General features: G+C 46.6%; 9 protein-coding genes across 9 annotated transcripts; 5 read left to right on the top strand and 4 right to left on the bottom strand.

Moving 5' to 3' along the window:
• Window positions 1-1223: 1223 nt before the first annotated feature.
• N7518_005921 (flavin reductase family protein) lies at window positions 1224-2009 on the top strand (the record flags this gene model as incomplete). The annotated part of the gene is made up of 1 exon (XM_057186848.1): window positions 1224-2009. The coding sequence occupies one exon, from the start codon at window positions 1224-1226 to the stop codon at window positions 2007-2009; it is 786 nt and encodes a 261-aa protein (XP_057038551.1).
• Window positions 2010-2231: 222 nt separating this feature from the next.
• On the bottom strand, window positions 2232-3449 carry N7518_005920 (putative proline racemase; the record flags this gene model as incomplete). The annotated part of the gene is made up of 1 exon (XM_057186847.1): window positions 2232-3449. One exon carries the CDS (start codon window positions 3447-3449, stop codon window positions 2232-2234), a length of 1218 nt encoding a protein of 405 aa, XP_057038550.1.
• A 2746-nt stretch (window positions 3450-6195) lies between these two features.
• N7518_005919 (DNA-binding domain-containing protein) lies at window positions 6196-6693 on the top strand (the record flags this gene model as incomplete). The annotated part of the gene is made up of 2 exons (XM_057186846.1): window positions 6196-6522; window positions 6583-6693. The coding sequence occupies 2 exons, from the start codon at window positions 6196-6198 to the stop codon at window positions 6691-6693; spliced, it is 438 nt and encodes a 145-aa protein (XP_057038549.1).
• Window positions 6694-6864: 171 nt separating this feature from the next.
• On the top strand, window positions 6865-7656 carry N7518_005918 (uncharacterized protein; the record flags this gene model as incomplete). Its single annotated transcript, XM_057186845.1, has 2 exons — window positions 6865-6990; window positions 7450-7656. Coding segments are annotated over 2 exons (333 nt in total), but the record flags the coding sequence as incomplete, so codon positions are not given.
• A 5710-nt stretch (window positions 7657-13366) lies between these two features.
• On the bottom strand, window positions 13367-15620 carry N7518_005917 (polynucleotide adenylyltransferase; the record flags this gene model as incomplete). Its single annotated transcript, XM_057186844.1, has 8 exons — window positions 13367-13420; window positions 13555-13672; window positions 13720-13834; window positions 13885-14506; window positions 14559-14770; window positions 14826-15200; window positions 15264-15412; window positions 15472-15620. 8 exons carry the CDS (start codon window positions 15618-15620, stop codon window positions 13367-13369), a joined length of 1794 nt encoding a protein of 597 aa, XP_057038547.1.
• Window positions 15621-16038: 418 nt separating this feature from the next.
• Window positions 16039-17437, bottom strand: N7518_005916 (homoserine acetyltransferase family protein; the record flags this gene model as incomplete). Its single annotated transcript, XM_057186843.1, has 5 exons — window positions 16039-16169; window positions 16223-16302; window positions 16371-16518; window positions 16575-16684; window positions 16743-17437. The coding sequence occupies 5 exons, from the start codon at window positions 17435-17437 to the stop codon at window positions 16039-16041; spliced, it is 1164 nt and encodes a 387-aa protein (XP_057038546.1).
• A 672-nt stretch (window positions 17438-18109) lies between these two features.
• Window positions 18110-19228, bottom strand: N7518_005915 (putative mitochondrial phosphate carrier protein (Mir1); the record flags this gene model as incomplete). The annotated part of the gene is made up of 4 exons (XM_057186842.1): window positions 18110-18494; window positions 18569-18988; window positions 19054-19124; window positions 19181-19228. The coding sequence occupies 4 exons, from the start codon at window positions 19226-19228 to the stop codon at window positions 18110-18112; spliced, it is 924 nt and encodes a 307-aa protein (XP_057038545.1).
• A 1061-nt stretch (window positions 19229-20289) lies between these two features.
• N7518_005914 (DUF3632 domain-containing protein) lies at window positions 20290-21072 on the top strand (the record flags this gene model as incomplete). Its single annotated transcript, XM_057186841.1, has 1 exon — window positions 20290-21072. One exon carries the CDS (start codon window positions 20290-20292, stop codon window positions 21070-21072), a length of 783 nt encoding a protein of 260 aa, XP_057038544.1.
• An 851-nt stretch (window positions 21073-21923) lies between these two features.
• On the top strand, window positions 21924-22671 carry N7518_005913 (CAZyme family GH13; the record flags this gene model as incomplete). Its single annotated transcript, XM_057186840.1, has 2 exons — window positions 21924-22272; window positions 22337-22671. 2 exons carry the CDS (start codon window positions 21924-21926, stop codon window positions 22669-22671), a joined length of 684 nt encoding a protein of 227 aa, XP_057038543.1.
• Between the last annotated feature and the right edge of the window lie 1298 nt (window positions 22672-23969).

Genomic DNA, 23969 nt, shown 5'->3' with positions numbered 1-23969 from the left:
TTCTGATGCGAAAACATCGGAGTCAGTTTCCCCCCCTTTGACCGCTATGCCGGAAATAGCCACGCCATCCCCGTTCGGGAGCAATCGGTCATGGGACGAGGCGATCCTTGTGTTTTATATAACATATACTGTAATCACCTTACAGTCTAGGTGAACATACCATATTTAAAGAATAAAGCGAAGACGGAATATAACATACCTGACGTTCATGAGTTTGAATAACTAAAATAGGATCAAACATTGAAATTCATCGCATCAACTCCGAGGATCCAGGCTTTGGGGCAGATGGAGCTTTTATGGGGAGAAGTGGGTTGGGGACTGGGGACCCGTATTTCACTCCCCCACGTTTTCAAGTATAGACCCTTTTAGCAACACTACGTGTATATATACTCCGTATAGGTACTCGGTATCTAAAACGGTTGATCGTTCATTCCAAGGTTATTTAAGTATATTTAAGCTTATTCTGGATCTCAAACAGGGAAATCTCCCCAACAGATCGAGGAATATAGTATTTACTGACGGGCTCCACACCAGTTTCTAGAAGGTCAGGTGAACGGTGCTTTTAGCCGGCCTCCCTGTGGACAGTTCAGGATCAAAGAAACAAAATCCCGCAGTCGTGGGTTTGGATCAGTAATACCAATACATACTATAGAATGAATTCATTTGCTGATATATGCTATTAATACTTTCGAATTTTCGAATATTCTACATACATGTAATAATACACAACTTTACGGTCACCCATAATCCTGAAACAGACCTTGTACACATGACGTGACTCGGTTTTTCTCCAGGGGCAAAGGTTCCCCGGCGATATCCCCGGAGTCGGCCCGATAGTCGGTAGAGGAAGTGATATAGTGCGTGGCAATACAAATCCACGGCAAACCTATCCGTGGCACTAATCGGCAACCGAAGCTTGATAGTAAATGCGATAAGAATTTCTTGGAATCAAAGAGCTGCCCCCATATTCCCCATGTTTCTACTTAAATCTGCCTCCCGAAATACTCGGAGGCTCTCATTCTTGCAATCGTAGTAAGTATCTCACTGCCCTCACTTTCTAGCGAGCATGACGGAGGTGACCCTCGTCGTCAACACTTCGCGGGGCAACCCACATGCATACTGAAACACATAGCTGATTTCTAATCTCAAGTGCTGATCCCGCAACACCCCGCGCACCATTTCAACCCAATCACCCCGCTCGACTCTTCAGCCACACCTGCACAATGCTCAAAGTCGGTCCCGATTTCGAGAAAACCCAAGCCTCGCGGCCAGATTTTCGCCGCGACGCCGAGATCACATACACCAAGTCTCCAAATCCCACATGGAAGCAAGGCGATGGCGCAAATGACGACGGCGCGAGTCTGAAGAAGGACCACATCGAGATCGACCCCAATGAAGAGGGCCGTCCCGTGGCCTCCAACTATAAGTTCCTGATTTCAGGAATGGTCCCACGACCGATCGCACTCGTCAGTACGCAGTCTGCAGATGGCAAGACTACCAATCTCGCCCCGTTCAGCTATGCGCAGGTCATCAACCACGATCCGCCGCTGTTTACGGTTGGCTTTTCTGGGTCGATGGAGAAAGCCAAGGACTCATTGAGGAACTTGAACGAGACCGGGGAGTGTGTTATCAATATCATCTCGGAGCATTTCCTTGAGGCGGCCAACTCGACTTCTATCAATGCCCCTTATGGTGTCTCCGAGTGGGAGGTTTCCGGGCTGCACCAGGCGCCTACCTCTGTTGTGAAGCCTGCTCGTGTCAAGGAGTCCATTCTTTCGATCGAGGGCAAGCTTGTTGAGTTGAAGGAGTTTGAGAGTCGGGTCACCCCCGGTAAGAGATCGGGTGTGCTTGCTATCATTGAGGGCGTTCGTTTTTGGGTTCGGGATGACGCTATCAACGAGGAAAGGAATCTTGTCGATTTGAAGGTTCTTAAGCCTATCAGTCGTCTAGGTGGTATCTCGTATGGTCGAACCACGGAAGCCATGGAGATCCCGAGACCGCAATATTAGGGTTGTCTTTCAACCCAGAACCTTAGTTATATGAAATAGATCAATAGAGAGTTTAAGCACGAAGTATTCGACTATCAAAAATTAAACTTGAATTTCTAACTTTATATATGGTATTCTATTTGGTGTGCAAAGGCGGCAAAAAGCATGAACCGTATAAAGCATTATTTATGTTCAAATAAGACTAACACAGACAAATATTGAATTCACTGCTTCAAATAGGCACTATAGTGCAATGTCCCTCACAGAGAACCCATCCACCCCGAGGCCATCCTCCTTCTCTACCACAAAGGAATGATATCCAGTATAATATGCATATCCCTCGACACAGACTCGAACACTCTGCTGGTCTCCTCCACTTGTGCCAGCATCATCAAAGACAGACCCAACGAATCCAGGAATACCTCTATATGCACGAGTCACCAGGGAATTATAGATCCTCTTCTCACCGGCCGGCAAAGTCCCTTTGGCATGTGCAAGAGCCACCCTCGCAGCCACACAGCTTCCAGTGGGCGACCGATCAATCTGCTGGTTCGCAAAGAAACAGAGCCCTGTCTCCTCACTGCTAGCATCCAGCTGCGCACGAGCAGCCGCCGTGCCCTCTGAAGCACTAACATGTCCCAATCGCGTATCCGTGATCATAATCCCGTACAAGAAACCCTCCTCGGCAGTCCGAGCATCATGAATGAGATATCGCAAGTCTGGATTCGTAACCACGGCCTCCTTGAGCAACTTTGTTGCACGGTCCATATCCTGCAACTTAACCTCCCCAAGTCCACCAGGGAAGCCCAATTCTTCGGCACTAGTCATACAATAGTACGCACCCCCATAAGCAAAGTCCGCCGTAACAGAAGTCCTGTCAGCAAGCTCAGCCCAGCGATACTTCTCACGCACAGGGACCTGGAAGGAAATAGCCGTAGCAAACGACGGCACAGACACGAACGAAACAGGCCGCGACGCATCCGACTTCCCAGACTCCAACGTGGGAACAGTAACCTCGACCACGCCACAGGGCACATGGAGATTAAGCGTCGTCGTACGGGACACAGAGTCAGATTTCAATTCCCTCCGACGAGGAAATACCTTCTCGTCAACGTCGACAAGGAACCGGCCCAGCGCGATCGTCGCATGTCCGCACATAGTCGAGAACCCTTCGTTGTGCATGAACAGAACGCCCATATGGGCTTCTCCGGACGCGACGAGCTCGGTCTCCGGGCGTAGGATCGCACCGTACATGTCGTAGTGGCCGCGCGGCTCGAGCATGAGAACGCGGCGGAATTCGTCGAATTGGGCTTTTGCTTGCGCTCGTTGTTCCAGCAGGGTACCTGTCAAAGGTGGGGTTCCATCCCAGATGATTCGCGTTGGCTCGCCTGCTGTGTGCATTTCGACGCAGGTTATTGGTCTGATGGGGCCTGGGGCCTCGAGGGGTTGTGGGATTTCCATGTTGTGGGTGTGGGTGTTAGAGCTGGGAAGGGATTTTGAGATTTAGATGGTTTGTTTGAAGGAAATTTATTTCTCTGGTCCATGCGGACCGGCAGTGGTTTTATAGAACAATTCCTCGAGGTCGGAACGCGCTCCCGAGATTTCTAGATACCGATTATCCTTCCCTAAACCGGCAGGTGGGTGCTTGTCGATTCAAGGGCGTGGGTACAGGCCTTCCCTTTGTGTATTTTCTTGTTACACGTGTGGATTTATTTGTCGTGGTTATTATATACACAGTCTTCTGTTTGTTTCTTGCAAAGTTAGATGGTGGGGTTCTGTCCAGATCCACTTTTATCTATATCATCTCTACATCTATAGCCAGATCATAAATTTGGGTTCATCCCGTCCATTCTCGCTTGGTGGTGAATAATGATCAAGTTGAGTTCATATAGAATAGAGCTGGATATTTAGTCCTGCCATTTCGTTGTCAGGTCAGAGTGCCCTATGAATTCGGACAAAGTCCGGATATTATTTCAGCAATCAACGAGAAAAGGCAAAAGTCTCATGTCTGGACTATATTTGCGCCGAGAAATGTTCTGAAAGCTGATATGCTTGGATTAGTGGAGGCCTAGCCTTAACTTTTTCCCTCGGTTATTCGTCCTGTCCTATAATATCTAGATCGCTCGTACATCCTGTAGAGAGAGTCTAGCACTACTATAAAATCACTTCATTATCATCTTTCTATCGGTCTTTTCTAAGGTCTTTTCTTGGGCCTTTTAATTATCCCGGATACTGTTAGTAGGGGACCTTTGATACGAGCTATCTCTAGACCTTTAAGAGACTACGTCCATGGAATTAAGCGGCCATGTGATGGATGACTATAAAATTACCCTTGAGGCAGAGATAGCAACGCAAACACCTCTTCTCCTCGAATCTATATCTTGCCTTGCCTTAACTCATCCAATATCACAATTGAACATGATTCTCCCATCGAGCTTCAACCTACAGAAGCGGACTTTCATATTCCTGATGATGCTGAACGTTCGACCAAAGAAGCCTCAAACAATCAATGCTTAGAGGGACCGCAAGAAACGAATCAAACTCAATACCTTTTATCGCTGAAGCCGTAGCTGACGTGAGCGGTTCCCTACGCAAATACCTTCTGAGCGAAAGGATTGGTGGAGTACGATTTACTTTCGACGATCGAAACATACTACTAAGAATCATGCCTAGCGGGCAGCACGAATGCGTTATTTGCCAGCTCTACTACTCATTCGGGGATGCAATGCCTGCCGCTGGTTTACCGAATCAATCAGGGCGCTATTGCTAGAGAGGTGGCCGGGTTCAACTGCGCAAAGCAACCGGATTTCAGTACGATCCCGAAGTCCATCCCCACTCTACGCTTGTTAGTAAATGGCTATCACTTATGGTTGAAGTTGGGATGTCTCAATCAAGAATTACTCTCCGAGAGGATATACAAAGGTAATTTTTGAACTCTAATGGGATACGTCATGCTGTTGATATCCGGAACACTCACTCACTGCTGATGGCCTTGGCTAACGATTATCTCCTATAGATTTATAAATGAGCAAGCCTGCCTCTATCAATAACTGAGACATCGCTTGCCTGGAAATGAGATCAAACTGAGAAACAATCAAGTGAAATATGATCAGCGAGAAATCACATCTTACCAGCTCTGCTATTAGTATTAATAAATATGTTAATGAGGGGCGACCATTATCATCGACTTTTTCAGTAAAAGTCATACGCCCTTTAGATAAAGACCGCTGGTTTGGTCCCGCTGAACACCTGGTATATAAAAGGCGCTTCATGCCTTACCTATCGCAAACATTAAAACGGAGGACAATGAAATCAAGGTTTATGCGTTAGCCAACATCTAAAAACGAACGCTAAAATTAGCATGCCATGTCCACTCGGCTCCAACATGGGACATTTGTATACCGACAAGACATATATTCAGTCTGGTATTCTAACTATATGGTTGATTTGCTGTTTTCTAGACGTTCTACTATAGCGAAACATACTATCAACCTGCATGCTCCGGGTAGTGCAATATCAAATTTACGTTTGGTTTAGTATTTTCCATATATCTGAACTAAACATACTGAAATATATATCAAATTCTAAGATTCAAGTTCTACTCTTACTCTTCCTTGGTAACTCAGCAATCAACCCGCGGACCCTAAAAACTAAGAGCCACTCAGCCATACAGCCACACACCACCGTACGATGTAGTACAACAGCCATTTTTGGCCACATCTTGGACAACAATGGAGCAAAAAGAACGTCAGAACGTCAGAACGTCAAAAATATTGACCGACGCAGGGATCGAACCTGCAATCTCTTGATTCGTAGTCAAGCCCCTTGCCATTGGGCCAGCCGGCCTTGATGATTATTTGATCTGGCTGTGATATATGGGGCGGCGGAGTTTTTTTTTAGGGCAGGACCCACTTAAAAATTCTACATCGGCATTTTTCGTGCCGTTTTCAGAGTCCATTCTCTTAGGCATCAGATCAATTCGAACAATATCAGATGGCCAATTGGAATCATTTAATCCGGAGGAGCGAAATCATCCTCATGCATGAAAATTTCGTAGACATAACCCTAAACTAAACCCCATATAGCCGTCTTACCGCCCCCATACCTGTTCCAGGTATGGGTCTGTCCCACATAACAGAAGATTCCCACAAAACAGAAGATTTTTCTTTTTACACCAACTTCCTACCAATTTTTTTACCACAACACGATGCCGAAAAAAGCCAAATATTCAGAGGATGAAATGCAACTGGCTGTCAAAGCCTACTATCAAAGAAAAAAACCAAAAATCGCCCCATTGGCGCGAGAATTCTCTGTTCTATACACAACCCTCTACGCGCGCGTCCATGGTGGCAAGACTCATTCCGACCGTACCGACCTTTCTAAAACACTTAGTCCAATTCAGGAAAAGGCACTTATTAGCTGGGTCACTTTGCTAGATGCCAATTATATTCAACCTATACCCGAAGAGATTGAAGAGACTGCAAACCGACTTTTACAACGCGCGGGTATTGACATTTCCGTCGGTCACAACTGGGTATATCGCTTCCTTACCAGACTACCCCCCTACCTCAAATATATCATATAAAAACCTAAGGAAAAGGCGCGTATGGATAGTGAGAGTATTGAGGGTCTTACTCTCTGGTTTTACTATTTCTCAAAGGTTATGGAAGAGTACAAACTCCTACCTCATAAGATTTACAATTAGGATAAGACCAGCTACTAAATTGGCTAAGGAAAGCCACGTAAAGTCGTATCTTCTCGTTCGACTAGTTATATTGCTACCGGTGGTCTCACTGAATCAATTACTGGTATTGAATGTATTACCGTAGATGGTTGGGCGATGCTACCGTGGTTCTTAGTTAAAGGATGCCGGTAGATGGAAGAATGGTATACCAATATCACAATTCCCGATTTTCGTATTAAACCTACCCCTAAGGGGTGGATTGATAACGATACTGTATTCGAATGGCTTTGTTCTTTTTATAAGGCTATAAAAAACCGGGTCTAAAAGGATAGGCCCTGTGTTCTTCTAATAGATAATCATCTATCTTATACCTCACTTGAATTTACTACCTTTTGTACCGACAAATTCATTATCCTAATCTGGTTTTTACCCCATACTACCTACCTATGCCAACCTCTCGATAGCTAGGCATTCCAATGCATTAAATACTACTTCAAAAAGTCAAATAATGAAGTAGTAATGTGGGGTGGAAGTGTTAGCCAAAAGCGGGATTTTTTCCAGATGATTGGTAAGATACGAAGTGATGCCTTTACCCAACGAACTATTAGATCATCTTTTAGTTCTTGTGGTATTTTTCCTTTTGATCCCGAGAAAATTATCGGTCCTTTACAGGAGCAGGCACTTGAGGGGGAAGTCCTAAGGATCATCAATATACCATCACCCCCCCCCGAGCCATCCAGTTCAGCAACAAATTCACTACCAGATACTATCCTACAGGTTAAGAAGCTTAATGATAAGCTTCTTAATGATCTGGTTGAGCTAGATGATTTATCTATACATATAAAAAGGCATATTCGTCGAAGTATAAACGCAAGTTCTCTTCTGGCCCAACGGCTTGAAATTTGCGAGGTTTCTTTAAAGAAGTCTCAGGACCACAGATCGCGAGCAAGCGCTCCCAAAAATCGCAAATCAATTCTCAATGCAGGTCCAATGGCACTCACACCGGCAAATGCAAATCGGATGATCAAAAAAAGGCAGGAGGCCGACCAGAAGAAGATTCAGAGGCTACTGTTACGATCGCTATGTTTGTTTGCTTGTTTGCTTGTTTGTTATTGGCATTATTGCAAAGCGGTCAGCGGCTAGCTATATTAGCAAGCTGTCTCCCACTTTGCAACTTGCTTCTTCTTTCCTTCTTCATCTTAGTTATCTTCGTCGGAATACACTCTTCTGTTGTATATGCACTCTTTCTTTATTGATCGACCTGGCACGTCACAGCTACAGGAAAAACATGCCCGGCTAGCAGAAATTGAACAACAGGCTCAAATAGCAAGGGACGCGGCTGAAGCTGAACGTGAAGCTAGATTATCGGCTAGATATGGTAGTCCTGGGAAATGGTATTTAGATAGTCGTGGTGGTTATATGTAAATATGTGTTTAAAGCAGTGGTAAAATTGAAAATCTTCTGTTTTGTGGGAATCTTCTGTTATGTGGGACAGACCCACCCTGACAATGTCAGGGTGGGATGGTAAGACGGCTACACACACATTCATCAATGCACGTTAAGGTCCCATTTTCCAGACCTCGCGGTACTCGAAGGTAGCAGCCATGAATTTACTAACCCGTACACAGTCCAATTGGCGCTTGTTTTACTTCGCGGTTATCAAGATTGGCTAAATGAAGGGAAAGAGCTAAAAAAAAGACCCCGTTACAGATTTCAAAAATATTTATAGCTGGAGAAGGCAAAAAATGCTCACATGCCGATTTGAACGACAGACCTCGTGATGGACTAGAAAAGTACTAGTCACGCGCTCTACCAACTGAGCTATGCGAGCTGGTTATGTGAGCAGGGCGGCGGAGGGAGAATAACTTCACATAGTGTTCAACTTATCATCTACATTATTACTTCTCGAGGTCATATGATAACTATTTTGAAAAAAGGTGACACCAGTTAGGTGGTTTCCACCTATATAGTATGGGACTCATAGTGATTGAGAAGGTGATTCCTGTTTGAAAGGCTATATAATGAACTGCGCGTAATATGAAGCGTGGGTGGTGTTAGCGAAAACGCGGATAGTACTGTAGAGGGTGGAAAGTCTAAGGCTGTTGTGAAATGGCTGAAATTGACGAACTGTTCTTGTAAGCATGCTTGCCCAGCCCACGAGTGCGAGAAAAGCTGGACACTTAAAGGCAAAGTTTAGAGAGGTGTTAGCTTAAGACGAGTCATGACGCTGAGCTAAGTATTGAGCTTGGAAGACGAAAGTACGTGCAAGTATGGAATGTTCACCGCCTTGGCATTAACCCCTTATTATGGATTGATCTATGGATCTGGAAGCCTTTGTACCGCCTTTTGATACGAGTATACTATATCTTTATCAAGAGAGGATATATTATATTACAAACATCGGATAGGCTGATATCTAACCAGCTCGCATAGCTCAGTTGGTAGAGCGCGTGACTAGTACTTTTCTAGTCCATCACGAGGTCTGTCGTTCAAATCGGCATGTGAGCATCTCTTTTTTTTTCCTCTCCCAACTAGAGAGAGGCCTTGAAATGTCCTCTTCAAACATATCTGAGCCCTTATGAATTCCCCAATGTCCTCAAATTCACTCACTTTTATTTCCATCACCATCTCCTCATAAATTGGCGCAGTGGCTTCCCAAATTTTTTAAAGCGTCTGCCGCCGACTTCGGGACAGCGATGCCTTCATTTATTCAGAGATTGTAGATTATAATCTAGAATTATCAGTGACTAAAGAGAATCGAGAAAATAGTAGCGTCTGCACCTCTCACCACAGCTTTGACATCAAACTTCTACCTAGTGAGCCCGATCATGGCTATAAGAGGGCTTAGGATATGAAAATTTGAGCAAATAATTTTGAGGATGATGTCTTGCTTTGTTGGCCAGGATCCCATAGGCTATTTATTGAAGAGAATATCACATCTGTTGTTTCCTCCTTCTTCCCTTCTCAAATATACTATATACTATATAGACCAAATTGGGATGGTACGTACCGAAGCATTTCTGAGGTCACGTTTGTTTTCCTGTTCTCTCTCTTTTCTCTTCTTCCCTCTTCCTATTTAATCCCCATCTCAAGATATTCGTCTCTTTCATATGTTAAATATGGTCATTTATTTTCAAGTACTAAATTCCTCACTGCCGGTGACTCGATCCCTGTTGTCGGTCACTCAAGCAATGCCACTCTTTGATGACTTTCCCTTCGACCCCTTTCTCTGTTATCTTCGGACATCAATTCTAATTTTATCCGTTTCAATACATCTAGCCTGTTGCGTATATGAGCCATTATATCATACCTCCACGCCCTCTCACTCACTGTGTCTTCGGATTCGAGACTATACCCAAGCATAGAAACGGCTCTCAGCTCAGTTCCCTTGAGATCTAACCAAAATCCGAAGAGATTAAGAGGAGGGCATACGACCCGAACAACCCCGGAACTAGGTGTGAGTATCGCATCCATATCAGTGCTGGTTTTGGCTAACGTTTACCTCCTATAGATCTATCTATAACTGAGCGATGCAAACGCTGAGATCTACGCCACGAAGAGCCCTTCCGTAGCAGAAGATCCGGTGGCACTGGAGGCCAGATCCCATGCTTCTCCCGATAGTCTTCAGGATAAGCAGCAACTGTTTTACGATACTATCGTTGAACACTTCCAGAAGTCCCTCATTACCATCATTGAGCCGACGCTCATCTTGCAAGAGTTCCTCTATCAATCACCGAGACATCGCTCGCCTGAAAATAAGATCAAACTGAGAAACAATTAAGTGAAACCTGATCGATGGGAAATCACATCTTGCCGGCTCTGCTATTACAATAAATATATTGATGACGGGCGATCATTATCATCAACTTTTTGAACGGAAAGTTATACGGACCGCGCTCATGGCGCAAACCCTACGCTCTTTCAAATGTCGGATCTGAAAATGAGAACCTTTCGGTATCAACCATATCCTTAATGGAAAAATCAAGGAGAAAACTTTACACCCTCTCCACGGGGTTTGACGGACACAGCATACATTCGACGACTCGGACAGCCTTCTCTCCAAACACTGTCAATTCGCTCGCCCAAAGCTGAAGTGGATACTCAACCGTATTCACTTTATATGCAAGTTCACAAGCATGAAGTACAATGTCCTTGCGGACGGAGCTTTGCGGTCCAAGATACGGTGAGAATCTTCGCAATCATTGAGGTCAAGAAGGGAATTCGGATGGTTAATAACAATACAATTATCCATTTCATTCCCGAGAGACGATTGGCTGTATTCACCGACTCTAACACGAGAACTTCTGGTGGAGTGGACTATTCGCCTCAAACTGACTGGCGAATACGACTGGAGACGTTTTCCAGGAAAATCAAGAGATAAATCAAGCGCTATATCATATATGGGAGTCGTGGGATGCGTCATGCTGTTGATGTCAAGAACACTGACTCATTGCTGATGGAAGAAGGGGAAATTGTCGTTAGCATGGTGGAGATGAAACAAGAGCAATAAACGCGAGTCGGAGGACTATTGGAAACACCTGATTCAAAGCCTCTGTGCCCCTCGTCTTATATTTGCAGGGCTCAAGGAGTCGGCCCCCGTATGTCGCCGTCGTGTGTGACCCTGGGGCATACTTCTCTTTGTGGTGTTCAAGCAATTTGGTGAATACCTACTTTCCTGCCACCCCACATGAACTTGCGTGGTGACTTCCCAAAACTTGAATACCTGGGTCTGGTTCTACCACAAGAAAAAAGACTCGTCACGATCATAATGAAAAGTGGCACATTTTTTATTTCTTCCACATGTGACGTTTATCTATGGAGACTATGAACATCACGTGTAGTCTTTCTCCTGCCTGGGATAGATGCGTTGCGGAAATGCCTAACACTCCGCACATGTTCAAGCATGGAAGCTCCACTGAACATGATCAAGTACGGGAGGGAAGTCCGGAATGAGAGCTTTGTACGCACTGCCGTCAGACACCGGGATGGAATAAAACGAGCCAGCAATTCGGAGAAGCGATATCGGAAGAATGGACGCCTGTAAGGGTCGGGATGCAGCTGGCAAAGCTTTAATGTCACCTCCAAACCCGGCAAAATACCCAGCCGACGCGAAATGTCTCTCTGGATCGTGCCCTTGGCATTGCGGTGCAATACATGCGCGTCTACATTCGACCTATGTGACTCAACGTCGGCGATAATGTCCACAGCAATACCTAAAGCAAAACCCGCTATAGGTGTCTTACGAGTTGGACGTGGGAAAGCAACAGCATGCAAAGACCGAGTAACCAACACTCGGTACAATCTCAAACCGAACCCGCTCGATGACAGACCTCGCTGTCACGATTGGCACTTGCGGAACTCATACCTTCCCGTTCGGGATTGTACCGTTGGTCGTTCCTTCCCGTTTGCGCAGGCAGTCGTACCTTCCTTCCAGAGTAAGCGAGGATAGGGCTTTGGCCCCAAGGGGTATAAAGACCCCACTGTTCCTTTGCGTTTGTTTTCTTTTTCTTTTTCTTCTTCATATTTGATATTCAGTTAGAAATGCCCTTCTTCTACTAGAAAGAATCTGGCACGTAACACTCGCAACCAAGGCGCGTACGACAAGAAAATCAGGCACTCGACCCCCAGCCGACATGCCTGAAGAGGGCAAAAAAATGAAATATATGCTGTAGGCACACAAAAATTGATGCCATGCTTTGTCTTGCTTTTATCTTGCTGCGGCGAGAATTGAGGAACATGCCCACCTGCCCTGTCCGTACTTTCCTGGCCGCACCTTCCAGGAAGTTCCTCCTTCACCACACAGAACCATGCACTCGTTGTAGATGGGTTCTCCTTTCTTTCTCTCCATTGTACTTATTATTCCCGAATGACACCTTTCTTGTCGTAAAGCTATAATGCATTTATCTCCCTTGGAATGACTTTGAAGATGTTCCATTAAGATTCTGTATATCTTGCACTCTGTGAGCGTCCATATATAGCATGGCTTTACCAAATACCGGTAGAAGATGGCCTAATGGGCAGTGGGAAGATAAAGCAGCGGTCAATGGTAGCTGTGCTAACGGTAATATCACTCAATTACTTTAGCGAAGCGCCAAATGAACGCATAAAGGTAGCGGGATTGAATACCAGCAAGTTAGAGCCAGAAGGGAAGGGAAATAGCCGAGAGCAAAATTACTGGGATGTAGACAGTTTGGGGATTATGTGTAGCCCACATATTGTGAGACACGTCCTTGCATTTCACTATTTGAACTATCTGCACGATGGCGAATGAATACGCCCACCTGGGCAGAGGAAAGCCGCCTATTCCACCGACAACGAAATACTACACCAACCAAATAGACGAGATAATGAATAAATCCGGCCCATACACATATGCGCCGTGAGAAATATGCCCAGTAAGAGGTGAGGTACCAAAGGGCGGGAAAGAAGAAAGGTGTCTAGTCTAGCTGTTGCAAAAGACAAAAGACAAAAGACGAAGAGAAGAACGAACCAACCTTATGCTCCGAGAGCACGGGACGTTCACTGTAGAGAAGGGTAACATTCGAATATGCGAGGAGTTAGATTGTTCGGTTGATGGGTAGAACTTCAAACTGCAATATTAGGTCAGAGACCATAAGCAATTCGTGGTTCTGATATCAATTGTTGGGGACCAGCCCCGGCGGGATGGAGGGGCGAAGGGGATATAGGGAGTTGCTTAGGCGGGAGTTGCGGAGGTAAATTGGCGTTTCGCAGCTCCTTCGGTTGCACCCTGGGAATCGAAGTTGGTATTAGTTATTCTTATTGTCGACATCCGGGGGTTTGTTTCGCAGGGCGTCGGAACACGAGTTCCAAGGTTGATGGTTTGCCAGGTTAGGCCGATCTCACTCGCTTCGGTACACTTACGTCCAACTCGCCAATGCTGCGTTTTTGGCCGGCCGTTTCTGACCGTTTGGTAACTTTCTTCTTTGGTCGCGAGGCCCGGGTCTCACCGGGCTGGAAGACATCGTCGGGCAAATCAAAGCTAGAGGACATTAGAAAAATCCACGAGTCACAGGCAGAGGAACTTACCTGCGAACATGGGTGACAGCCAACTCCATGACTTCTTCCTGGTATCCTGGCCACGAGGTGCAGGTTGACTTGAAAATCTGTGAGTCGGTTGATATATCCAGAGATCGCGATTGGCCTTTGAAAAAAAAAGTTAGAAATGTCATACAAGGGGAGGGGTGAGATTACCTGGCTCAAGAGGTTTCAGCTCCAGGCCGATGTAATAAGTTGTCGTGTAGACAGTCATGCCATCATTATCGACTGTGCCCTCGACTTTGCCCTCGGCCGGTCCTGGAACCTCTGCATTTTCGAGGGTATTCTGGACTGCGGCTTGGTGAGCAGCATCCTTAGTCTCATCAGTCATCGCCGTCTTTGTGCCTTTAGCCTGATATTGTGTAGACCCATTCTTGACTGCTTCCATCTCTTGCTCGTTCTTGATGAGATGAATTCTCTCAAATCCCTTCGGGAATGGGTGGGCCACTGCAACTATTGGCTTTCGATCCAAAGCGCCAACGAGGTGACGCAGCTTGGACTCCACGAGACCTGACCACACCGACTCGGCCTCCTTGGTCTTGCTAGAAGCGGTGATGCTGAGATAGTACTTGTAATCGTGGGTGAAGAATGTGTGGCGCGTGAATAGATCCTGCCACGAGAGCTGCTTCATGAAAATCTTGTCTACCATGTCGCCACCTCGCTGTAGTTCTCTGAGAATAACAGCCTTGGTGGACATACTGATATTGTGCGTTGCGCACATGGAGGGATAAGCAGGAGTGATGATGGGCATAAGGTGGAATCGATCACCATGATAAATCTGATGTTGTTATTAGCCCACATTGCCAGCGAAACTGGTGCTTTGTGCTTACCTTTGGGTTCCAGACTTTGATCTGAAGAGGTCCATCCTCGATCTGTTTCAATAAGACGGGCTGGGGCCAATTCCACTTGTTCATGATTCTGAAAAACTTCCCCACAATAACAGATCCAGTTGCTTGCGGGTATAGTTGACAGACTCGAGCCACCAGCATCGCCCATGCAACACCACCAGGGAATCCGACAATGTTTGAGTAAATCGCTCGTCCTATAAAGATAATTAGACAATTTGAATAGCGGTACAGAGAGGAAGTGGTGCTTACGCTGGGCCCAGAGTTTGATTGCACGCAATGCAAGACGGAATGTCTTCTGTTGAGGGACGAGCTCCAGTATTTCATCTGTGACACGAGTTCCATTTAGCGATCGCACCTCTCTTTCATCCAGTCCTCTGAGGTAATCATTATTCTTCAAATCCAGGTTCATCGGGATAGCGGGAATGACGAGGCGGGCAAAAATCAGATCGATACTAATTCCACACAGTTCAAGCTTGATAATTGGAACAAACGCATCGGGCACAGGGGTCATCTTTTCGATGGCTCCCTCGGAAGCCATTCTTTGGAGAATAGGAGGAAATTCAGCGAAGAAATCATCGATCAGGACATGTTTAGGTCCAACGACTAGTGTATCGATATCGGAGCCTGCAAGCAACCATCGTCAATACGGGTATGAGAGTTTGGATCCATACATAGCTGAACACTGACCTGGCCCGTATACACCCAGTCTGTAACTTCCATACGTGAAAATTTTACCTCCAGAAGCCTCAACAGCAGCAGGAGACAAACCCTTCTTGCGACTGACAACTTGAACGAATTCCACTGTGACGCGCTGTAGTAACTGGAGCACTTGTTTTCTATTCCGCAATGTCAGTTTCAGAGCTCTGGTGCTGTTATTGTTGAAATGCGAACACACCTCCGTTCCGTTTCAGTCGGGAGCTCGAAGTTGTTCTGAGCCTTGAGCTCGGCGATGAGATCGTCGTTCGCCGCAAGCTCGTCCTTGGTCGGCAGGACGGTCGAGATCGGGGGTGTAACACCCCACTGTCGGACAGGTGGCGTAGCCATTGTGGGGAGGAATCCGAGATTGTAAGGTTAGTCTCACAAGCCGTGTGAAAATAGGGAGGATTAGATAACGCGAGCGGAGAAGGTCGACGAGCTTCCCGAGGTAAGCAGCCCAGGAAGGAATTAGATGCTGCTAGGAAAATGAAAAAGAACAATCAATGGGAACAAATACAATTCTGTGAACGAAACCGGAAGAAAAGAAAGAAAAACGAAGAGAAATGGAATGAAGAAGGATGTTGGTCGCTGCGCAAGGTTCATCGGCGCTTCGCAGGGCCAGGGCAGGCGCTTACTCAGCGTCACGTGGTCAATATATCTACTGTTTTCTGGCGACGACGAGAGAACATTACGATTTCAAGAGATCACATTTATGACTAAACCATATTGACAGAACGCTAAAGTGTCATATTATGTGTCTTTGTTATTAAAGCGTGTTCTGGAGCTTCCCGGCTAGAGAATTCACGCTACCACCTTCGTTCTCTGCGAAAAATTGAGAGAGCTTGTTATCAAGCCATTCAACATCCTGCGCACTATCGCCTGGACCTCCTGCCCAATCTGTGCACCGAGTTAGTTTCGTATCTACTTGAACTTTGTATTGGTATACTCACGACCCCAGATCGAAGGGAAGACATCTAGTGTCCCAATGCCTGGCTTCATACAAGCAACCTCATACTCCGAATCCTCAGGCCTAATATGATGTAATTCTCAGCCTAATCTCACTTTAACCAAGGGGGAGAATATATGAGATGAACTCACGGGAAGTAGAGATCGGTTTTTGACGGCAAAACCAGCGCTTTTGCTTTGATAGATGCCATCGCCTTTTCAAAGTCCCCATTGTATGGATCTTGCTGCGAGACATCACCACTTTGCCAGGTCTGCAACAAGACTAGCAGATTTTCAGGGTCTTTGAAGCATTTGTCAGTTATCTGATATAACCGGTTCGATGGGACCAAACAGAACCTTTAGAACAAGCCCATTTCTCCCAAAAGTTGACCATGAAGTCTTCAAGTCCCTTGAAACCCAACACGGTTTCATACAACTTGTGTCGATAGAAAGCCTGACTAAATCCCCTGTTTCCAATGTGTCAGATAAGAGATAAAATTTAAAAGCCAACACAGAATCTCATACCATCCAGCATACACACGGCCCAATGCCCCGAGGCCAACATCCTTCTCTTCAGCTGTCCAAGCATGCGCTTCCGCCGTCTCTCTATTAAGGCCAATCTCTCCCGACCCAGCAGATCGGCTCTTCTTCACCGCAATCAAGGAGCTCTTGACACCCTCCAGGAAGACCTGGTTGTGTAGCGAGGTTTTCGCAGCCGTGCAAAAGGGAACCACAAGATCCATGAAGTCAGGATACTGCGTTGCCCACTGGAATGCCTGGGCCCCTCCCATAGACCAGCCAAGAACGGCGCGCAAATGCTTGATGCCTAGGTGTTTGGTAACAAGCTCATACTGCGCCCGTACATTGTCGTAAAATGACACCTTTGGGAATGGCCCAGGGCTCGGCTGGTTGGATGGTGAGGAAGACTGGCCGTTTCCGAACAGGGCTGGCACTATGATGAAGAAATTGTTCGGGTTTAGGAGCTTGTCGTCCCCGATCAACCAGAAGTTATCGGAAAGAGCTGGAGGCAGTATCAGCAGTGTTGGGGAGAAGATAGGATCGTACCTGGATATACCTCCGGAAAACCAAGTTGGATAGACGATTGCTGGAGACTTGGGATCGCCGAATGTCTTGTATGCGATATGAGCATCCTCGATCTTCTCTCCGCTCTGCAGCTCCCAATCTCCAAGCTTGAAAGTCTCGTATTGTTCCTGTGACATAGTTGCGTGGGTTTCAGATGGAAGCAGATGAAGTAGTTTACACTTTTGATAAATGGGTGTCCACCAATTTATAGATCAATTGGAGATACTTATCAACCCCGCTCTGCCCTCCGCACGGCTGGAGTCGGAGCTGCTTATCCTCCGTCAACTTGATATCTATAGGTGCGAAACATCTTATCAAGGAGATTCGAGATGTATACTCCGTAGTATATTCGGACAGTCCTAGAGATTTAAGTTAATTTAGTCAAACACTTTCCGATCCTCATTCCGAAGAAAGGCTCTAGCCTGCGGACAATTCTTCCTTCGTGATCACGCCGGGGAGGTCAATAGCCCAGCGCAGTGGACAGGCGGTTGAAATTGACCGTAGGAAATCTGATATGGCGCACTGGATTCTCATTACTAGTCTCGGCGCAAACTTCCGCCATCTCTCAATCGGCCTCTTGAAATCCAATCGGTTCGCAATCGAGACGTCAATAACCCAAGAATCACTACCAAGACTTTTACTTCACGAGAAAATGGAAATTATTGTAAATATAACAAAAGCGAGCTTGTTCTTGAAAGGAAACTGAGACAAAATATTGTACATCGTGTGTGGGGGATGGACAAGGTAAAACAAAAGGAATTCTAAGGGTAGTCTCTACAATCCTCCCGAGCATATTAGACTCGAATCGTCTATTTACCGATCTCAACACCGCCAGTGGCACCGAGCATGCGCTTGATGTCACCGTAGATAGCGAACTGACCGGCGGTGATGGAGCCGACCATGAAGAGACGGGCACCAATACCACCGTAAGAGCCACGGATACCGAGCTCCTTGGCGATCTTGATCAGACGGGTAACGGTACCCTCACCAGGAGCACCGGGGGTCTTGTTGATCTTGGAGAGCATGGTGTCGGCGGGCTGGGAGATGATGGCGGCGGCGAGACCAGCGACGAGACCGGAGCCGAGGTTGATACCGGTCTTGGCACCGTCGGAGAGAGTCTCCTTGTTGACGCGGGAGAGGACGGCCTCGGAGACCTTCTCGAAGACGACGAACTTGGCCATGGTGTAGGGGACCCTGTGGGAAATCGAGTTAGTGGGAATTACATCGGATATATACCCGAAGCGGGGAGAGAAAAAAAAAAAACTTACTGCTTGAACAGGATGGGTCCGAATCCAGAGTAGAAGGCACCGATGCCCTCCTCCTTCAGGATGCGGGTCATGGCAGGGAGAAGACCGCTGGCGAAGGTAGGCTGGGAGACAAGACGGATACGGGTAGCCTCGAGAGGGCACAGGGCGATATCAGCAATGAACTCAGCGGCACCGGCAGAGGCGAGGTAGACGGCGGTGCGGTTGTTCTTGGCAGTCTCGTAGCCGACGGCGTTGATGGACTGCTGCTTGAAGAACTCGTATCCACCGAACTTGAAGGCACCCTGGAGGAAGTAACCGGCGGCGGTGGGACCGAATCCAGTCAGGAGAGCGCCAGCACCCTCGTTCTGGATGACCTGCTTGAAGCCACCGAGCATACCGCGGTTGTAGGTGACGGGGTCAAGCTGGATACGGGTCTTGACGCTGTAAAGGACCGGAAATGAGCGGAAATTCTTCTTCGCGCGCCGGCGACAGATTCAAAAACTTACACATCGAGAGGAGTGGCAGCACCGTGGGTGACAGCGCAGCAGACGGCACCAGCGAAGGCGAAGCGGGAGTACTGCAAGCAAGAATCGGGTCAGTTAAAGCTTGGTATTTTCAGGGTTCGCAACATACGAGGTTGAGAGCGCTCATCTCCTCCTTGGGGGCGACAGTGGCAGCCATTTTGATTAATGTGAGATAACGTAAAGAAAAACGTCAAAGAGAGGAGAGGATGGAATGGTCAATTGAAGCCTTAGAGAGAGGAAGAGAAGAAGAAAGGATTTCAAAGGGATGGGACCGCCGAACCCGAAAACTTTTCGCGGCCAATGCGGTAGCCGCTCGGCAGCCACACACTCAACTCCGATCGCCCGGTCAACCGTATAGCGTCTTGCTAATCTTTTCTACATGGATGGGTGAATGTTATGCATGTTGTTATATTGATCCTAATGACTATCAAACCCCAACTTGAGGTTGATATTGGCTATTATTAGACGTGGATTTCGGTGGTTGGAGCTCGTTGCCGGGAATAGGCGGGATGAGGAACCGCAAAGGGATTTGATAGGAGGCACATTTTCCAGTTAGATCTGGATGTTGAATTTATTCAAGGCTTGTGGTGATGGAATTGAACTGTCTGTATAGGGCATATTGCACTGCACGCTACTCCGTACATATATCGAACTCATTGCGCTATCAGAAGTGGAAGATTCAATGTTGTTACCAGCCACAGCCCTCTACGTCACTGTGGACACGTATTAGCTGACATGTCAGGGTGGATATTTGCGGCCATTGCGGCCATTGGAGTATACAATTGGAGCTATGAGTTAGTTATATGGGCATATTGAGAATTATTCTTCTACAAGTTATTTAAATATGTCATCTGAACTATGATTGAAGGTATCGAAATTATTGATTTGATAAAAGAAAGGTTGTGAAATATATACAAGTATGACAGCATAAATATTTCTCATAAAAAAATCAAGGCACTTCAAAGCCGTATGTTGTGATGGCCTTAAATCCTGCTGTAGGGCCGTGGATTAGCGTGCCCAGGTCTATCAACTAACACATTAGGTCAAAAGCTATGCAACCTTGGAGATTAGAACCAATGAGATCAGCAGATAAAGGCCACGAGGCCATATTCACAGATGATAAGAGACAATTAGCCCCTCGAATTTGAAACAGAATATTAAAACACCACTACTGCCCTTCATCATATACGAAAACATATTCCTGACCCATCTCCTAAAATGGTCGCCATTACAGATGATATTTTTGCCTCTCGGCTTGCTATCCTACAAGACCTATTCAGCGATAGTGTATCTGCACAGCACGCCGCAGAACATCTGGCTTCAATCTCCTTGGCAGACGACTCAGACCTCGAGGGGGGAATTACCAGCCTATGGAGCTTGATCTTCAAGTGTGCATACAATTTCCCCGAGCACCATGATAAACTCGTCAATGTGCTAGTTCAACTATCAAAACTCCCAAACGCAAAAAAATCAAATGGGGACTCCATCGTGCTCTACGATATGCAAGTCTGGAAAGACCTACCGATGCTAGGATGGCAGTTCCGGGACGAGTGGAATGCAAGCGTACCTGATGGACCTCCTGACGCCCGTCAAAAAGCAATTTCGCAAATTATCAACCGGGATAAATTCACCGCACGCTTGATGGCAACCAAAGAACCTGTCTTTGCATACTCCTGGTTTGCATTGATTACCCTGCGCGAGGCACTGGAAACACCAGCACACGAATACTCTCCGGGGAAAATAGAAGCATTGATTCGGGCTGCCGCTGCGTGGATCAGTATTCTCGGGGCAGACATCTACCAATGGAATGAAGGGTTTGATGGCGCTCTGGGGAAAGGAGGTCCTCTCTGGAAAGGCCAATGTGGGTTTTCTAAGGAGAGGTGGCAGTTCTGGAAGGAAAGATTTGGGGAGTTGGCTACGATCGAGCTGGAGGAGACTGGAGAAGAAGTGAGAACGGCAGCATGGGACGCGAAGCGGATGATGGAGGAAATTGAGAAGTGAGACGTGAAACATGGAGCATCCACAGCTTTATCAATAGAACAAGATCTCCACGACTGTGAATGCATAAAATAATGAAAAGGGTCGGTTGGCCGCAAAGGTGACCCCCACGTTGTTGCCTCGCACGAGCCACATCTCCACTGTGGACACGCGTATTGACCATTTGTGACTGTTATCGCAACACCGCCAAGACATTTATTCTGAGCTCCAATCTTGCACCTTCCACGGTTGGGCGCTTTAGGCGCTTCATTACTCTCAGACCGCCACTCCTGGTTCCCATGATCCGATATCTTCCTTGCCCTACCCAGTATGTTGTATATATCTATTGTAGCTACACGTCAACTATGCATAACACTGATTCATCGCATTAAACATTGGCGTGGATATTCTAAGACTAGGATAGTTGACATGTGCCATAAGAAGACTCCGACGAACCAGGAAGAGGAAGAGGTTAGTTTAAACATTAGTGTGATCTTCCACAGAGCGGCGTTTGACGTTCAACCCAACGAGTAAGCGTTTCAATTTCTACCAGCCAACGTATATCGCACAGCAGGGTGTGTCAGTGTCACTCATCAGTTTCGCCCAGCCCTGACTTTTGGGGAACATGATATATTCGAGGATTGCTAGATGTTCTTGTCCTTCTCCCTACGCTGCGGAGAAGAACCAGGCCAAATTACATCAATACCATACTTTCAGCAATAGAGGCAAGTCTCGGTCAAATGCTATCATTCCTAAGCTGCTTTTTGAAGATTCGGAGAAGGCCTAAGAAGTGGCGAGGGATCGAAGGTTCTCCAGTCTCTTTTGTCGGACTTGATAAAAAGCAGCTATGGTATCCCCCAGAAAACACACTTATGATGCAGGGGTTTGAATGGCACGTGCCAGCCGATCAACGCCATTGGCAGCGCCTCCGTAAGGCAATCCCCGATCTGAAAGACATCGGAGTTGATAATATCTGGATTCCTCCCGGGTGTAAAGGGATGGACCCATCTGGAATTGGGTATGATATTCACGATCTATATGATCTTGGGGAATTCGACCAGAAGGGCACCAGAGCAACGCGATGGGGTCCAAAGGAGGACCTCCAGAGATTGGTATGGGCTGCAAAGGATATGGATATTGGGATTTACTGGGATGCTGTTTTAAACCAGAAGGCTGGGGCAGATTCAACCGAGAATTTCTTAGTCGTCAAGATGGACCCAGAAGGTGATTTCTATTCCTGCTGACAAATGGAAGATGAGAGCGCTTATGGAGGTCAACAATCTTGCAGGTCGGAACACTGAAATATCTCGACCGCTGACTATCGATGGTTGGGTTGGGTTTGACTTTCCGGGACGTGGGGAGAAATACAGCTCCATGAAGTATCACTGGCAACACTTTACTGGTGTGGGCTGGGACGATGCGAGCCAGCAGAATGCAATATACAAGATACTGGGACAGAACAAAGACTGGGCGAAGGACGTGAGTGATGAGCATGGAAACTACGACTACCTAATGTTCGCCGATCTCGACCATTCCCACCCGGAAGTTCGAGCTGATATAATGAAATGGGGAGGTGGATTGGCACCGAATTACCAATCAGTGGAATGCGAATCGACGCAGTAAAGCATTATTCCGCGTCTTTCCAAAAAGAATTTGACACATTTGCGCAATACTGTTGGCGCTGATTATTTCTTAGTTGCGGAGTACTGGAGAGGAGAGGTGGGTCTACTTCTGGGGTATCTCAAGTTAATGGATTATGGGGTCTCGTTGTTCGATGTGCCACTTTTGGGCCAGTTTGCAGCTATCTCGAAGATCGCAGGCGGTGATCTACGGAATATTTTCAAAGGCACGTTGGTAGAACAGATGCCGTCGCATGCAGTAGTAAGACCCAATTATTTTGGTAGAAAGGACTCCCACTAACCATCACTACCACGTCAGACTTTTGTTGGAAATCATGACACGGTATGTTGAAGCCCTGTGAGGATATGATGGAGCTTACAATCCTCTAGCAGGATGGACATTCATTAGAGGTGAGATAGACCAAAGCTTTAGCATTATACATCCCAGGGCGTGGATAATAACTAAATACCCCAGCAGACTATCATTGCACCATTTTTCAAACCTCTTGCATACTCTTTAATCCTCCTCCGAAGCCAAGGGCAGCCATGCATTTTCTACGGAGACTTCTATGGAATCAATTGTGGATCAGAGCCTCCTGGGACATGCAGCGAAATGCTTCCCATACTCACGCGTGCGCGAAAGTTATATGCACACGGGAAACAACGGGACTACTTCAATAGACGGAACTGCATTGGTCAGTATCACTTTTTTGGATGTAGATTGCTTGTTCTTACGATTATACAGGATTCGTGCGCTACGGGAACTATAAACACCCGTTCGGTCTTGCCTGTATCCTTAGCAACGGTGGCGCATCCTCCAAGCGCATGTTTGTTGGTCACAGACATGCCGGGGAGTTGTGGACAGATATTCTTGGCTGGCAAAATGAGACGGTACTCATTAATAACTGCGGCTATGGAGTTTTCTCAGTGGCCACCATGAGTGTCAGTGTCTGGGTTAATTCTCAAGCGGAGGGGAGGAATCGAATCAATCGGCCTTTGTAAGTTTCATACATCAAGAACAGTTATGTTCAGAAATCAGGCATTGAAATACTAACTAGTCTTTTCATTTTAGCAACGAGGACATATACAGCCTATAAGAGCTTATGTGACAGAATATCCTTGTGGTCAGCTGTAGATACTTGTGCTTCCTGAAAGTCGAAGACGCATCTAAGCGATGATATTGCATACATTTAGCTCCCCTGTGAATATACAAATCTTGGATACTTGTGGGTCCTGGTGATGCCTTATTGCCTGTGTACAACGGTTTGGTGCCTGAGGCAGAATATGGTGACAGTTACGTCA

The sequence above is a fragment of the Penicillium psychrosexuale genome (assembly GCF_028828465.1).
Source record: "Penicillium psychrosexuale strain IBT 29551 chromosome Unknown utg000004l, whole genome shotgun sequence".
In the NCBI taxonomy this organism is placed as follows: domain Eukaryota; kingdom Fungi; phylum Ascomycota; class Eurotiomycetes; order Eurotiales; family Aspergillaceae; genus Penicillium; species Penicillium psychrosexuale.
This window is presented reverse-complemented; position numbering and strand designations above follow the sequence as displayed.